The sequence below is a fragment of the Notechis scutatus genome, chromosome 11, assembly GCF_049901735.1.
Source record: "Notechis scutatus isolate UNSWTSFEM ecotype Mainland chromosome 11, rNotScu1.2, whole genome shotgun sequence".
Lineage (NCBI taxonomy): Eukaryota > Metazoa > Chordata > Lepidosauria > Squamata > Elapidae > Notechis > Notechis scutatus.
This window is the reverse complement of record NC_142019.1, coordinates 9,080,336-9,098,233: the sequence shown is the minus strand read 5'-3', so window position 1 is coordinate 9,098,233 and position 17,898 is coordinate 9,080,336. Positions and strand designations below refer to the sequence as shown.

The following is a 17,898-nucleotide window of genomic DNA, read 5'->3' as shown; positions in this document are numbered from 1 at the left end:
ATTTGCCGGTTCTCCGAACTACTCAAAATTTCCACTACCGGTTCTCCAGAACTGGTCAGAACCTGCTGAAGACCCACCTCTGGTTTCCACAGGTTTGTTCAACCCACAGCTGTGAAGGTTCCGGGATCTCTTCCTACCCTGTCCAGCCTCCCTCCACCTACATCCCCCCAAAGAGAAGGTCTTTTCAGAACCTCAGTCCTCAAGATCTCCTGACTCTCCTAGAAAGAAAATACACACCTACCTTTAAATGGATCGTTGGTTTTCCTAGATTCTCCCACCTTGGGCACACTTTCTTCTACACCCTCTGGCACCAACGGGGAGCTGTCCTCCTCCTTTTGGCTTTCTCCCGCCATCTCCTGATACATCTTGGGAACCTCCAGTGTTGCCATCTTCCTGGCCAAGCTTGGAGAGCGCTTCTCCGCAGGAGAACCCGGGGCCGAGGTCTGCAAGAGAGCCTGGCTCTTTCGGCCCTGCTGTGGAGACACACTGGGACTGTCCCTTTTAGGCCACAGCTGACTCTCCGGGACCCCTTCTTCCATCTCCTCCGTTGGCTTGGTTTTGGGTAGAAAGATCTTCCGACGGGCGCCAGATGCCAGCTCCTCAGGTGTGGCACTTGGCAGGGCTGTTGGGGTGTCACTAACAATCTCAGAAGAGGGAAGGTGGGGGAGACCTGCTGGTTCACCGCCAATGCCGCCGACCACAATGGAGGGAACACAGGGCAAAGGAGGCGTCTCCGGTTCAATGTTGAGGTTCTTCTGACAAGCAAGCAGTTCTTGGTTGATCATCCCTGTGAGTTTCCGAGAAGTTCTAGGCGTCAACTGCAAGTTCTCAGCACTCTGGAAAAGTTGATCGGTCTCCACCTGTTCGAAGATCTTCCTGGAAGTCCGGGGAGTTAATCCCGCAATGCCCACATCTGGCAGGTGTTTTGGAATAGCACTTAGTGGAGTCTTCTCCTCCATCATCTTGGCTTCTGGCTTGGGGCTTCTGGCTTTGCTTTTGTCTGACTCGGAGGTGATCTTCAAGAGCAACAGCAAATAATTTTTCAAAGAAGAAACAAGGTCGGTATTCTGGTCTTTCTCCAGGGATAGATTCTCCTCCACTACCGCCTCAGGAGGATGAGAATTCTCTCTTGAAAGAATATCAGAAGCTATTGTGTCCTTTTCCTTATCTCTAACCTCTGTCTTCTTGGTGTACATTTTAGACTCTTGCTTCTCTTTTTTACTCCTTGGAGGAACCAGGAATTCTTTCTGCACACAGACCTCTTTGGTTTCAGTCCTGGTGACTTGCCGGTCTGGTTCTTCTGAAGCCACCATTGTCCCAGGTGGCTGAGTTTCTGTTTCTCTCTTAATATCTTTTAGCAAGTGGGCTACGGATTGGTTCCTCTCAAGAAGGTCTTCTTTGACTGGACAAAGCAGAGTTTTTTCTTGGGAATCGTGAAGCACGGGAGCGCTCGTCACTGTTGAAGCTGGAGGAGGACTCTCTGAAACAACTTGAGAAAGACCTGGGGTGGTGGTGGCAACTTCTGAGATCGGTCGTGATCTTTCTATTGCTTCAGATGACCTCTTCCTCTCCGGAACTAAATGCATTTGGGGGGTGGGTGTATTCTCTCTCAATAACTTAGGGGCTTCTTCTTGCTCTTCTCCTCTCGTGCCTTTGGTCCAAGGAGCAACTTGGTCCAACTCATCCTTGGATCTACCCTGAAAACGGGTTTCTTGGGCTGTTAATGCGGGAGTAATTGGCTGCTTACTCTCACGATTAGAAGGTAGTCCACATTGGGTTTCATCCTGGCCCCAACCTGGACAATACTTCTCTGCATCTTCCTTCTGAACCCGATTGTCCATCCCATTTGGTAATGGGACACTAGAAGAAATGCCTGGGGTATTTTGAGAAGTCACCGGACGATTCTGGAAAATTGCTGGCTGGTGCTCTTCCAGGTGTTGCTTTCCCATATTTGAGTCCTGGATCTCTGGGCTGGAACCAGATTTCTCCTCTGACCATTTTATTCCTGAATCTTCCAGGATATCTTTCCTTATTGAAAAGCAAGTGGTTTTCTCTTTTGCTTCCTCCCTAAACTTGGAATTTAGAGCCTGCAAAACAGAGGCAACAGATAAGCTTGTCTGTGAGTTTTCTAAATCCTGCAAAGAATAGACAGTCATTAATTAATAATGGTCGTTAATTAATCGGAGAATAGAAAGGCATTACTATTACTATCAATCCTCCCATCCTTCCTTTCACCCATCTCCTCCCACTTATGACTGTATGACTGTAACTTTGTCGCTTGTATCCTTATGATTTATATTGACTGTTTCCTAGTATGATTCGATTGCTTATTGTTCGGTATGACTATCATTAAGTGTTGTACCTGAGGACTCTTGACTCCTGATGAATGTATCTTTTCTTTTATGGACACTGAGAGCATTTGCAGCAAGACAAATTCCTTGTGTGTCCAACCACACTTGGCCAATAAAGAATTCTGTTCTGTTCTGTTCTGTTCTATTCTATTTTCTACTCTACTCTACTCTGCTCTACTTTACTCTACTCTATTCTATTTTATACTCTACTCTACTCTACTCTACTCTACTCTACTCTACTCTACTCTACTCTACTCTACTCTATTCTACTCCACTCCACTCCACTCCACTCTACTCTACTCTATTCTTTTCTTTCAAAAGTAGGAATCAAGACCAGCAAGACTTCAATCAAGACTTCCTCCCTCTTTCAATGCTGCATTTGGGGGGAAAAAGGCATTTGCTACCTCGTTTCTCCTCTCCAATCCGTTCCTCACTTTTGATACCCTTCTGGATTGAGAGTCAGTGCATAATTTTTTTTTTTGTTTTCCTTGTATCATTACCAAACCACGTCTTTTCTTTCTCCCCAGCTGTTCTTTGAAACACTATGCATGTTTTAATCTAATTCTTAGATGTCAGTTGTGCTTGGGAGAAAGCCAACCAGAGAAATAAATTGGATGTTGGTACATTCAGGTGTTGGCAGCAGAGGAAACTACATCCTTCAGCAGGAACAGAAAATCATGTTTTCCCTCTCCAAGTTCAGTGGGGAATGGTTGGCTTTTCCCAAAGTCCCCGAATAACTTTTTTTCTCTTTAACATTTGGTTCCAAGAACCCAAATAAACCTTGCTGACAAGTCTTAAGCTGACAGAGAGATCGAGAAAGAAGCAAGCCACGACATCTAAGCTCCCCATTGAGCACATGGCTTAGAGGCCCGCATGAAGACTTGGCTTACACATCGTTCGCTCACATACGGGGCACTAAATTAATCCTTTTTTCTCATTTTTGCACAGTCTATCTTAGTGGTTAAACTGACCAGCTGGGCTTGACCAACCAGCTATGCCCGCAAATAACTAACCCAGGTTAAAACTAAGCCCAGTTTTATGAACAAGTGCAAGAACGAAGCTGCCGAGCATTTTAATTGGGCTCGCGCAAGTCTCAGTTAAAGGTACGAGATCATTGCAATCTAAGGATCTTGAAAATTTTGCAATTTTGCGCCGGGTTAGAAACATCCTCACAAATCAGCAATATTATTTGACAAGTGAATCAGCTGGAAGCTTGCCAAACCGTGCAGCATGCGACCTCCTCCGCAATTTCTCTATTAATACAAAAACCCTTCTCTCTCTTCCGATGAAAGGCATCCAAATAACTTTGGGGTACCTTTGGCCGAAGCCTATTTCTTTCCACAAATGTCGCTCACGCAATTCTTTGCGCGCCGACTCAGGAACGAGCATCACGAAATCTGATCTAACTAGGACCGACCCCCTTTAACAGCAGGCTTTCGTTTTGTGTTTTAAGCCTAAGGTGGTTAAAAGTGGGCTAAACTCGCTTGTTTGGTTAGAAAAGGAAGAACAACTACTTGGATAAAAAAAAAAAACTGGAAACCCTTTATGGACTTTTTTGCTGGAAATGCAGAAAAAAGTCCGACGCCTGGAATTAGCGCCCTCACCAAGCCTTCCAATGGTTATTATGCCTGTTCTTAGCTCCACATCTTCATCAAAAGGCCGAAGCTCTCCTGCATCTCCTAAAATGGTGAGAGGCCAGACGAATTCCAAAGAGACTGCAGTCCAATCACCAGGACACACCCAGGTGCTGAAAGCTGCTTTAAGAGGGCGATAAGAAGAAGGAAGTCATCTGAATAGTCCCTCGACGGGGTCAGCGGCTCCGGTGAGCCTGCTCACATACCAGTATACCAAAGCAAAACTGTTCCTGGGCAAGGCTACGTGCTGATTAGATTAGCGATTTTAATTAAGAGTTTTTTCCCCCGTACGATAAAAGTCTTAAAACATTCAAGGGAAATCGGAAAAAGAGAAAGATAATAAGAAAGAGGGGAAGGGAAGAGTAATATCCAGGGGTGGGCTGCAGGTGTTAGCCTCTAAGCTAAGATTCTGTGCAGTTTGAAGAACCCCCAAATCCCACTCCTGGCTGACTCCGCCCTGCCTCTCCCAGGAGTCCCCACGTGGCCCGTTTTGGACGCAGGTAAGTGTAGGGTTCACACGGAGGCGCGAGGAGGCCGAAAAACGGGCCTCCTGGAAGTTCGAGGAGGCCGGAAATGGGCCTGTTTCTGGCTTCCAAAGAGCCTCCGGAGCCCAGGGAGAGCAAAAACGCCCCCCTCCCCACCATGGTGCAGGAGGCCAACTAGGCCACGCCCACCATGGCCACACCCACTCAGCAACCGGGCAGAGAACCCCTTGTTAAAGTTTTTGAAGTCCACCCCTGGTAATATCCCTTTTAGGAACCCTTTTCCCCCCACATTCTAACTTAGACTGAGCTCATCCCCACAGTCAGATGTTCAAAATTCAAATGCTTGGCCCACCGATTCATATCAGATCCCTTTTGCGATGTCCTGACAAGCTGAGCCAAACGGGGAAGCTAGATTTGTAAGCCACCATGTAACTCAGTGCAGTGATTCCCTTCACCCCCCGGTGGGAAGAAAAATGGCAAGAATGGGACACTTCGTGGCTGTCTCGCTTAGTGACATACATTTGGGGCTCGGTTGTGGTCGTATGTGGAGGGCCACCCGTGGTTTTGCTTCTTTGTCTCTTCTCCTGGTCTTGGTTGGAAGAAGTTTGGGACCCAATTCGGGGACTGCAAACCAAGCCAGGCATTCCAATGCCAGAACATTGGCCTGGAACAGATGGGCCAATGATCTAACTCAGAACAAACCACATCATCTGTTCACATTCCAAAGGTCTCCCAAACCCCCCGTTTGGGGGATCTGGAGTCCCCCAGAAGCAAGGAAATCCTGCATCTTGTCGAAACATGAGACAAAAACCTCCTTCCACATCCAAAAGCATCTCACCCACATGCCTCCCACGCCGGGGCAGATTGCTTGACACACCACGAAGCCCACCTACGTGCATTCCGCAAGTGCATCGGTAAGCTCTCTGGATGCCTAGACAGTCCGGAGCGTGAACCTTGCCCCGCGAGGCCCCCACGAGTTAGGAAACACCAAGAGTGACTAAGACATGCGTAGTCCACCCCACCCACCCTTCTTCCCTGCAGCAGAATCGTATGGAAAAAACGTGCATCAAAGCGATGGAAATAGACGCTGGCTGGTGAGTGTCAGAGACAGCTGAGGCCCGGCTGGCAGGCACGGTGAACATGCTGGTGGAGAAGGAACCCTGGAGTCAAGAGTACAGCTTTGAGTACTGACTTCGTACTGGCCCACATGCACACCAAAGCTGGGACTGACCTCACCCTACGGCTGTACCTGGCTGTACCATCGGGTTGCCACCTACCGAAGAACCAAGGAAGCCGGCTACCTATCCTGGTTGTTTCAAAGCCAGGGATTCATTAGTCCTGGCCCACCCAGAGACCACTCTCTCATCTTTTTTTCTGGCCTGCCACAGCTCCCGCATGCCCCCCGCTATAAATAGCGGGCAGAACTTGGGCAGTCGCTGTAGAGCTGGTTGGCAAGCATTTTGCATGAGGTCAGCCTCACTCAAGAAGAAGAAAAATAGAACTTACAGTACCTCAGAAGGCCCTGGATCAGGCAACGGTTTCTCCTCCCAGGCTACTGGGGTAAGGGCTAGCCTTGCTCCCTGCAAAGGCAGGGTCAAATCCACAGGTCCAGCCTCTGGGAGCTGCAACTCTGGCTGGGCTTCAGAGTCCAGCAAGTCCGTTTCACGGATGAGAAGGACTTCCCCTCCTGCAAAGAGAGGTGGACTTCCAATTCTTGGTGGACCAGCTTGGCCAGGCTGCAAAACATCGCTTTTTGGGGCACTGCTGCTTGGACATTCCACTTGATGTCCTATCAGGACCTCTGCGGTGGGCTCCACTGCCTGGCTGGGATGCTGGAATTGCTGGGGGTTCGATTCCCGGTCAGTCCCAGGGGCTTCCGTTTCACCCTGCTTTATCTCCATGCCCTTAGATTTCTGCCTGGCTTGGGTTTCATTTCTTTCTTCTTCTGCCTTGGCCCTTCTCAAAGCTTGAACAGTTGTTGGAAGAGTGTCTTCCGTGTTGGAAAAGTCTCTAGTGGGAAGGGCCTTTTCCATAGCTCTTGCCTTACTTTCCAGCACTTTCTTCTCTGCTTTAGGCTTTGCTCCAGCCTCATAATACATCTCTTTCAACGAAAAATGCACCTCGGGTTTGGAAGCGGGGGAATGCAGCAGGCAGTTCTCTTGGGGTTGGGTTTCCACTGGTCTTCCGTTGACTATAGGAGATGCAACTTTTGGGGACGGGATAGCAGGCCCAGCCTCCTTCTGCATGGAGACCTTTCTCCTTGGTTGCATGCCATCCTCTAGTTGGGAGGCCTCTTGGCTCGCATTTGATGGAGCTGCCTTATCTTCCTCTTTCTTCTTCTTCTTCGCTGAAAACTCCTTGGTCACAATTCCCACCGTTTCGTAAATATATTGAAGAAAACCATGGTCATCCCTTTCTCCATTTTCCTCCCCGCTTTCCAGGGAAGAGTCCCCATTGGCGGTGGCCACTTCTGTTTCCAGATGTCCTGCTAAGAAGTCATTGGGGAACAGGGTGGGGGCAGTCAGAGAGGCCTCTCTGTTCTTGGCATTCTCATCTTCACCAAAACAGGCCTTCCCGTCTGGGATCCGCACCTTGGCCACTTCCTCCTTGTCCCAGAGGGAGGTCCCCGAACGCATGCCCACCTCTCCGGTCAACCGTCGCTTCCTCTGGAACCTGTCTGGACTGACTCGTCTCAGCTGTTCCATCTCCACGTTCTCCTTCCCTAGCTTCCTGCTCTGCTCTATCTCATACAGCTTGGCTTCGGCATTCCTCTTGAGCTTGGCAAACCACCGTTGGTGGATTTTGTACTCCGTCATGGTTCCAACCTCCAGAACCCCAGAACAGGACACAATGCCCTTGTTGTTTCTTGCTGAGGCCTGGTAAATAGCTGCGTCCTCCTCTTGACACCTGTGAACCAGAAAGAAACGCCGTCATGAGGGAACTCTGGACCAAGAGAGTTGAATTTGCTATGAGTAATGGACAACCGTCTTTTTCTTGACGTTCCTCAGCAATATCAGGATTTAGTTCCCAGAACCTCCCAATTAGAATGGCCATAAGTGAGGGAGTTTGGACCAGAGGTGGTATTCCGCAGGTTCTGACCAGTTCTGGAGAACCGGTAGCGGAAATTTTGAGTAGTTCGGAGAACCAGCAAATCCCACCTCTGACTGGACCCATCTATTCTCTGCCTCCCGAGTTCCAGCTGATTGGCTGGGTCTTCTTTGGTTGCCCTGCACAGAAGAACGGAGCTGGAAAGCAGGTTAGTGGGGTGGGGAGGGAATGGAGAGTTTGCAGTATCCATCTCCTGCCACGCCCACCAAGCCACGCCAGGCCCACCAAACCACAGAACTGGTAGTAAAAAAAAATTGAATCCCACCACTGGTTTGGACGCTGAAAGAGATCAAAGAAGTTCCACATATTTCTAGAGAATTAGATTGTGAAAAGGTGTCGCACGGGAAGTTAATTGTAAAATCTCTTGAATTTCAAGTGGGTGGACTCAGGTGGAACAACTGTCCATTGGCAGGGCATGTCAAATTTTTCGACTTTCACTTTCCAAACATTAGCGGTGCTCAAACGTTGTGACATGCCTTGGGGATTGCAAAGATATTTTGGTTACTTTAATACAATTTAGATGTGCTTGGTAAGTAACTACATAAATACCATAACTTTTTAACATTTTGTTTGTTTCATGTCCAGGGTCCTGAATTACTACACTGTGTTCCACCAAGTAGGTAAACTCAACATATATTAGACTACTACTCTCAACTGAGTACTGTAGTAGAGCTGAATGAAGTCCAGAACATGAAAGACAACTGTGCATAGCTCAACCATTCTTATATTTTCTCCAATTACAATGGTCAAAATGGGACAGTATAAAAATCCATGATAAATTAGTGCGCTTTCTAAGGGATCATCTAAAGTATAGCTGCAAAACTTAACACTAACCATTTTCCAAGGAATTATTTTATGAAACTTCCTCTCCTCTTCGGTCCTAGCTGGAGGCATCTAATTTCCTAGTTATCTAAGCAGATACCATAATTTATTTGTCAGTAAAACATAAATTTAACATCTAATCAGCTGTTCAAGCAATGTCCTCCGGACATAAACATTGTGGTTGGCATTATTTGCGATGCACCAGCGGTGACTGTAAAAACCATTCAACAGAGATTGGGAACTTCCCAGCTATAATGGTCGCTATCAGCTATTATTGGCACCCCTCATCCAGCAGCTGCTGGCAACTTCCCTCCAAGATCATTTTGTCTTGGGTAGGTATGATGATGTCAGGTGCAAAAAAAATCAGGACCCTACATTAAGTTGCAGTTCAGAATATTTATTGCAAGTTCAACACTAAATGGGCACCAGGTAAGGCTCAATGGAATTCAAGCGGGGTTGGACTTCCCACTATTTGTGGGAACATAATGATTCCACACTGATGACTTGTTTAACTCTACCTCCTAGCTCTGCCTGCTCTTCCCCTACAGATGATGAGGCACTGGGCATTAGAAAGGCTCTTTATCGATCCCAATAGATAAGTTCCCAATAAAGATCCCATATTTAGAAGGTGTACAGGTTGGAGAAGACTGTTGTTGATGGCCTGAAAGGACAATTTAAGCGCCATCAAACAGGCAAAACCTATCAAGGTCAACTAGTCAAGGACACCACATCAAATTTAGAGAGGCCACCTTAATTTCCTGGGAATTAGGGAGAGAGGTTTGATTGGTCTCCAAACCTGCTCATGGGACCTCATGGAAGAGATGGACCTTTGGGTCAAATCCAGGAGGGTTGTCATATTGTTGGACTTATCAATCACCCTGTTGCCAGAACGGTCCTCACTGGCACCAAAGCAATGTCTCCCCTTTCTCACCCAACGCTCCTTACAAAAGAATCAGTATCCTCGCCTGCTTAGTACAAAGATGGTTTTGGCCTTCCAGGGCACCCCTCCAACCTGGCCAGGAGACAAGAAATTAGGCTGCTTAAATCCTCATGGCTTGCAAGGCCGTCTTTCTTAGAATAACTGGAATCATTTGCTTGTTTGTAACAGAGCTTTTGACCTTGTGCTTAGGAAATGGTAGACGCTTGGACAGATGGTCTACGAACAATGTCATTCTGAGCTTAACTGAACAATACACGGGCTTTTCCTCTCCCACCCCAGAGACAGCTGGCGAATGGGTTGTCGCCCAAGAGATAGGTGCTCCCTTCCTTCCTTACTTGTATAACTGCAGGGTGTGTCGGTTCCCATGTCGCAAAATCTCATATTTCGGCAATCCACAGTATCGATCCATCTCTTCGTTATCTCTGTACCAGGTCACCTCTGGCGGTGGATATCCTGATGAGGACATTACACGTTAGCAGAATCAAGGAGCATTCGTGCTGGAGAAACACGTCTCGTTCCAAAACAAGCATGAAAGCAACAGACTTTTTGTCTACGAGACAGAGGTGGTCCTCAGCAGGTTCTGATCAGTTCTGGAGAACCGGTAACAGAAATTTTGAGTAGTTCGGAAAACCAGCAAATCCCACCTCTGACTAGCCCTGCCCCCCCCCATCTATTCTCCACCTCCTGAGTCCCAGCTGATCGGCTGGGTCTTCTTTGGTTGCCCTGCACAAGAGAACAGAGCTGGAAAGCAGGTTAGTGGGGTGGGAACCAGAGGTGGCATTCAGCAGGTTCTGACCAGTTTTGGATAACCAGTAGCGGAAATTTTGAGTCGTTCGGAAAACCGGCAGATATTCCCTCTGACTGGCCCTAGTGGTGGTATTCAAAAAAAATTTACTACCAGTTCTGTGGGCATGGCTTGGTGGGTGTGGCAAGGGAAGGATACTGTAAATTCTCCATTCTCGCCCCACTCCTGAGGGAAGGTTACCAACTACTCAAAATTTCCGCTACCGGTTCTCCGCCTCTGACTGACCCCGCCCCCATCTTTTCTCCGCCTCCTGAGTCCCAGCTGATTGGCTGGGTCTCCTTTGGTTGTCCTGCACAGGAGAACGGAGCTGGAAAGCAGGTTTAGTGGGGTGAGGAGGGAATGGGGATTTTGCAGTATCCTTCCCCTGCCATGCCCACCAAGCCATGCTCACCAAGCCACACCCACAGAACCAGTAGTAAAATGTTTGAATCCCACCACTGCTGCAAGGCCAGCTTGAACAAGTTGCCTGTTATTGTATTGGCTTTGGACACCACAGTAAGGTCAATTTGGACCGGGGGGCGGGAAAACAAGGAATGCTGAAAACAGATACTTCCACTCCAGCCACCAAAAAGGAAATCCAAATTTAAACAGGCTGAGAATATAAGCAAGAAACCGTTGAATAACCTTCTCCAACGCGATGCCTTCCAAATGTAGGCATCCATGCATATTGACATAGCCTTTTCCCGGAATGGCTAGCTAGGAATTCTGGGAGTTGCAGTTTCAACACATTAGATATAAGGGGCAGTGTTCATCTCTGCTTCAAAGCCATTGAGCCAGCACTGTCCGAAGACATTTCTGTGGTGATGTGGCCAGTATGAGATAAGGGAACACTGTCACCTTTCCACTGAAGTGGTACCTATTTATCTACTCGCATTTGCATGCTTTCAAACAGCTAATTTGGCAGGAGCTGAGGCGAGGACAGGAGCTCACCCCAACGTGTGGTGTATGGGTCTTGAACGTAGGGCTGCTGGCTTTTCAGCCAACAAGCTGAGCATCTTAACGGCTGAGCCACCATGGTGTCCTTTATACACAAAGACAGGCTGCTCTGAAACCATACGGAGAAATCCCATGGATGGATGCCAAGCATCTATACTTTGGTTGTCTTCACGGCTATCAATGTAACCCAAGAAGAAGACGGAAGCAAAGTTAAGGATAGAGAGAAGAATATTCCAGCTAGAAGTACCTGGACTTAGCCTTAGTGAAGAATACAGACTTGAACCTGGTGTCCAGAGTAAAGTTTAATCACTTGAGTGATTGAGTGAAATCAAGAAATGGTGAGCGTGATCTAGAGCAGGGGTCGCCAACCTTTTGGACCTCAGGGACCACCAAACTCATAATTTTAAATCCCGTGGACTAGAAAATCCCCAAAAAGTCTGCAGGAAAATTCCCCACCCTGTTTTCCTATCGATCGATCGATCTTTATTTGAGATCACAGGATACCGTCTCCAGCTCTGTTCTCGGGGGGGAGAGAGACTTTTGGCTTCATGCAAGGAAAGCAGCAGAAGCAGCAGAAGTCTTTCCTTCTCTCTCTCAAACTCCACCAGAAATGAGTCTTTGTGAGACTTGTCGTGCCGGCGCAGCCTCTTGGAGCAGGAGGCCTTGCAGAGTCCCAAACACTCATTTCTGGCGGAGTTTGGGGGAGAGAAAGAAAAACTTTTGCTGCTTTCCTTGCGTGCAGCCAAAAGCAGAAGAAGAAAGAAGTGGAAAGGTGGCCAGGCCAGGCGCCTGGGGCGAGTGGGGCAAGTTCCCCCCCTCCGCTCTTTCCCCCCTCCCCTCACTACCTCATGTTGTTCACAATGCAAGTGGCGCAAGCCTTGTGTTCCCATGGGCCATGTGGATGGTGCAGCCTTGTGTTCCCGCGCAGCCTGGATTAATTGCTTTGGGGGTTGCTTTGGGTGACATTTCTCTGCGGGCCACTAAAAAATTTTCACGGACCACCAGTGGTCCCCAGCCCACTGGTTGGTGACCACTGATCTAGAGAAGGAAGGAAGGAAGGAAGGAAGGAAGGAAGGAAGGAAGGAAGGAAAACCAGGTTTACCAACAAAAGTTCTAGATGTACAAAGAAATCTAAAGTTGACCCAAGACCTCCAAAAACAAGGGATATATATTGATTAGTGGGCATACCTACAAAATAGATATAAAAAGATAAAGAAGAGTATGGAATATATTTGGAACTACAACAATTGGATAAAATTTTAACAGGCCCAGATTTAAAAAAAATCACAAAAATCTATAAATATCTATTAGATGTAGAATTGGAAGAAGAGGTAGATAAGGGATGTATGATAGCTTGGGCTCAAAATATTGGACATAATATAAATTTGATAGAGTGGGAGAATATTTGGAATTTAAATTAGAAATTAACAAAATTGACTTCATATAAAGAGAACATCTATGTTTTATAGATGGTACCTGACTCCGGCGAGATTGGCAAAGATATATCCCAACATGAATCTGGCATGTTGGAAATGTAAGAAGAAAAAAGGTACTTACTATCATATGTGGTAGTCTTGTTTAGAAGCCCAGAAGTACTGGCTTAAAATTCAAAAGTGGTTACAAGAGATCTTTAAGGAACACATAGATTTGGAACCAGAATTATTCTTATGAGGGATAATTAAAAAGAAATATGGGAAAGATACAAAATACATAATATTACATATTTTAACCACTGCTAGAATTGCCTATGCTCCAATGTTGGAAACAGAATTTTAAACCAACAGATAAACTGATTGTTCAAAAAATAATGGCATGTGCCGAGATGGATAAATTAACCCTGATGTTACAAGAGAAAGAGGAGTCTGAATATTATAGAATTTGGGAAAAATTGTACGATTGGATTGAATTAGGACAAAGGGATGATGAAAAGAGTTAACGATAAGCATTTCGTAGATTAAAGGTTTATATTTGCATGAACTGTATATATTTGTAAATAAGCACAACATAGAAGTATATGAGATAGATGTCACACACGGTTAATGTCATAATATTTATATGTTTTGTTTTTAAAGATATAAAAGAGTAATAAAGTTTATAAAAAAAGATTAGAGAACTAACTTTCAAAAAGGAGCAAAATCACAACATTGCAATTAATTAGTATCAACAATTCGGGCAATAGTTAATAAAGAGGACAAGAAGTTCAAGGGAACGTTTGAACTCGTACATTTTTAGTTTTGGGCCAAATGATTGCCAACCTTGGGAGTGCATACAATGCGTTTGGATTAGTTTATTCTCGGCGCACGATCAACCAGCACCGAGATTAAGCCTCTTGTGTGAACACAGCAACAGAACGACTTCGCTGGATGCAACAATAACCCATGAAAGGTAGTCTCCTTCATTCAAACCAGGAAAAGAAGTTGCCAATTTTACCTTCCTTTGGAGGGTAGGGGGGAAATGACACCTGTTTCCAAGCAGGACTTGTAGAGCAGCGGAACCAGGTGGTCTTCCCTGTCACCCTCAACATAGACAGGAGATGAGAACATCCCCACCATTCTAGGAAGTGAGACCGCTTTGGTGGATTGAAGTCCGAGGTTAAAAAACAGACACTTGGTGAAGGGCCAGTCTCTCCATGGAGAACCACACGTCATAGCCTGTAAACTGAACCCAAAGTTTCCATTGGGCCAAAGCAACAAGGGTTGCATCATAGCCCTCTTGTGTCCTTTAAGTGCCTTTGGTCAACAGATGCCTTTTCAGGACAATGATATCATACCATCTGCATGACTGCTTGCTTCTGAGCCAGAGAAGGGAGGCATAGAGGGCCAAGCTCAAGGGAGGGATTGTCTATCTCCCCAAACCCCAAAAACTTTAACCTTAGACTGTCTACTATTGACCTCACCCCTTTCCTAAGAGGTCTGTAGGGGGCATGCATAAGCGCACCAACGTGCCTACCGTCCCTGTCCTATTGTTTCTCTTATTCTTTTATTTTTCTTATATGTACCCATTTCATGTATTCACAACTATGTATACACTTATACTTATTATCTTGTAAACAATTGGCAAATCAAATAAATAAATAAATAAAATAAAATAAACTATCTTCTCCAAGCAAAATGAAAAGCATCCTCCTCCACCAACTGAGGCTTCAGGTGGAAAGAGCCGCCAATCTCTGAAAAGCACGAGCTTCCATGACCTTATTGTCAACTCATAAAACATTTCTATGCCTGCTGAAATCCTGACACTTACATCCTAAGTTGCATTAACAGAGGAATACAATCGAGATCAAGGGAGGTACTAATACCGCTCTATGAAGTCTTGGTAAGACCACACCTAGAATACTTGCATCCAGTTTTGGTCACCACACTATAAAAAAAATAGGTTGAGACTCTAGAAAGAGATGCAGAGAAGAGCAACCAGGATGATTAGGGGGCTGGAGGCTCAAACATACGATGAATGGTTGCAGGAACTGGGCCTGGCTAGTCTAGTCTTTTGAATTCTACTGTACAGTGCAATGTTGGTGTGGGGTCAGGGGTTTTCGGTTCAATGTGTGGAGTGTGAAGGATGTGTGTTTGTGTTTATTTTCATGGTCATGATGTGCACTGAAGATGGTGTTTGATTTCATTGCATGAGGTGCAATGACAATAAAGTAAACTAAACTAGTGAAGAGAGGGACCAGGGGAGACATGAGAACAGTCTTTCAATATTTGAGGGGCTGCCACAGAGAGGAGGAAGGGGGTCAAGCTATTTTCCAAGGCACCCAAAGGCCAGACAAGGAGTAATGGGTGGAAACTGATCAAGGAGAGATTCAACCTGGAAAAATACAAGAAAAGAAAAAGAACGGAGGTGTGGCACAAAGCAGTGGGTGCGGCCAAATCACGAGATATTAAATCCAACTAGATGCAATTAAATGCAATTAATGCACTTATTTTCCTGGGACCAAATCATTTTCTGCTCCTATCATATGAAAAAAAAATCTCAATTTGGAGGTCTCGAAGAATCATGTAAGAGCCCTTTAAAGGCTGGGAGGGGGGTTGGACTGGCCCTGAGGGGTATGGAGATGTTTGTGAGAATGCTCAGCTCTATCAAGCCCCCCCCCCCAAATTAATCATCTTAATGTTCCTCATAAAATGTCCAGTCTGCTCCTTTGTGACCTTCCTGGATGATGGCCGTGCTCCAGCAAAAAGGATAGAGAGAAAGGAGGCCGATATTGAGCACCAAGGGGAGTCAAGTGGTGGATGGGAAACATAATTGGGGACTTGGACTCTTCTGGAGATGGAAATGGAGAAAGAAGTGGAGATGAGAAGGAGATGGGAGTTGGAAGGGAAGATGGAGATAGAAGTGGAGATGGAGATAGAAGTGGAGATGAGAAGGAGATGGGAAGGGAAGATGGAGATAGAAGTGGAGATGGAGATAGAAGTGGAGATGAGAAGGAGATGGGAAGGGAAGATGGAGATAGGGGAGATGGAGATAGAAGTGGAGATGAGAAGGAGATGGGAGTTGGAAGGAAGATGGAGATAGAAGTGGAGATGGAGATAGAAGTGGAGATGAGAAGGAGATGGGAGTTGGAAGGGAAGGATGGAGATAGAAGTGGAGATGGAGATAGAAGTGGAGATGAGAGGAGTTGGGAAGGGAAGATGGAGATAGAAGTGGAGATGGAGATAGAAGTGGAGATGAGAAGGAGATGGGAAGGAAGGAAGATGGAGATAGAAGTGGAGATGGAGATAGAAGTGGAGATGAGAAGGAGATGGGAGTTGGAAGGGAAGATGGAGATAGAAGTGGAGATGGAGATAGAAGTGGAGATGAGAAGGAGATGGGAGTTGAAAGGGAAGGTGGAGATAGAAGTGGAGATGGAGATAGAAGTGGAGATGAGAAGGAGATGGGAAGGGAAGATGGAGATAGAAGTGGAGATGGAGATAGAAGTGGAGATGAGAAGGAGATGGGAAGGAAGATGGAGATAGAAGTGGAGATGGAGATAGAAGTGGAGATGAGAAGGAGATGGGAGTTGGAAGGGAAGATGGAGATAGAAGTGGAGATGGAGATAGAAGTGGAGATGAGAAGGAGATGGGAAGGGAAGATGGAGATAGAAGTGGAGATGGAGATAGAAGTGGAGATGAGAAGGAGATGGGAAGGGAAGGTGGAGATAGAAGTGGAGATGGAGATAGAAGTGGAGATGAGAAGGAGATGGGAGTTGGAAGGAAGATGGAGATAGAAGTGGAGATGGAGATAGAAGTGGAGATGAGAAGGAGATGGGAAGGGAAGGTGGAGATAGAAGTGGAGATGGAGATAGAAGTGGAGATGAGAAGGAGATGGGAAGGGAAGATGGAGATAGAAGTGGAGATGGAGATAGAAGTGGAGATGAGAAGGAGATGGGAGTTGGAAGGGAAGATGGAGATAGAAGTGGAGATGGAGATAGAAGTGGAGATGAGAAGGAGATGGGAGTTGGAAGGGAAGGTGGAGATAGAAGTGGAGATGGAGATAGAAATGGAGATGAGAAGGAGATGGGAGTTGGGAGATGGAGATAGAAGTGGAGATGAGAAGGAGATGGGAGTTGGAAGGGAAGGTGGAGATAGAAGTGGAGATGGAGATAGAAGTGGAGATGAAGATGGAGATGGAGACTGTCCTACCAATAATTCTCTACCTAGGGCAGATCAAATCCAGAATGTTTTACATGCAAGACACACAGCTCCATCCCTAACTTTTGCCCTCATTCCCAAATCCAGAGAATGGGGGCAGAATTAAATTCACCAGCTCTTCCAGACATGGATCTGGGACATGAGTCCTTGTCATGCAATGCTTTCTACACCACCCATCTTGTCCTTCAGAAATCAGTGGCCACACCCATCACAATAAGGAGGCTACAGAAAGCAGCCATGAAGCTGGAGCAAGGAGAAATGCCAGCTGGTTTGCCCTCCATACTTTCACAGCGATTATGCCGGCCAAAAAGCAGAGGGGTGACATGCTCCAAGAGAGTGAAATAGAATCTGACTGCTCTCACTGCGCTCCAAGAGTGAAGAGAAGCTATCCAAGAACTTGATGAGTGTCTTTCCCAACAGGGGCTCCAGTTACGTGTCCCAAGCCCATTACCACTAGCATACCTGCTGTGAAGAGTAGGTGGCATTAGCAGGCAACTTGGATGCAGTTGAAATCCATCCCAGATCTAGGGAGGTCTGCTGAAACAATACACAGGTTTTCCATAGACCAAGTGTTTCTCAACCTTGGTCACGTCTGGGAATTGAAGTTGACAATGACCTTCTACCGCTGCACCATAGAGTATTTAGAAGAATAGTTTTAGAAAAATAGTTTAGTTTGGTTTTCTTTCTTATCATTGCACCTCGTACGATGAAATTAAATGCCATCTTCAGTGTACGTTATGACTGAAAATAAACACAAATGCACATCCTTCGCATCCTATACAATTGAACTGAAAACCCTTTGATATTGCTTGCACTATACAGCAGAATTCAACAGAGCTACTGCCCTGAGATAGAAGCTGTTTTTCAGCCCAGTTGTGCTTGTTTTTATTATACTGTACCGTCTGCCAGATGGTAATAGTTCAAAAAAGGGGGTGCCCAGGATGAGATGGATCTTTGAGAATGTTTTGAACTTTCTTGAGGCAACGGGAGCCATAAAGCTCTTCCAAAGAGGGGAGAGGGCAACCCATGACCCTCTGGGCAATGACGTTAACCCTCTGGAGCGCTGTCCTATAGGTCCCTGTGCAATTGGCAAACCATACAGAGGTGCAGTAAGTTAAGATATACTCTATGGTGCAGCGGTAGAAGGTCATCAGCAGTTTTTCATTCAGTTGTTGTTTTTTGAGAAG

The 17,898-nt window shown here is 46.2% G+C and overlaps 1 protein-coding gene across 3 annotated transcripts in view; it reads right to left on the bottom strand.

Annotated features, from left to right (window-relative positions):
- Positions 1-17,898, bottom strand: part of ALPK3 (alpha kinase 3) — a 48,395-nt gene that overhangs the window by 14,547 nt on the left and 15,950 nt on the right. For all 3 annotated transcript variants that reach the window (XM_026690035.2, XM_087972744.1, XM_087972745.1), the window contains 3 exons: positions 9,676-9,793; positions 5,982-7,377; positions 242-2,087 (listed from right to left, as the gene is read on the bottom strand). In XM_026690035.2, the coding sequence (XP_026545820.2) occupies positions 242-2,087; positions 5,982-7,377; positions 9,676-9,793 (3,360 nt within the window). The remainder of the gene's footprint in view (positions 1-241; positions 2,088-5,981; positions 7,378-9,675; positions 9,794-17,898) is intronic.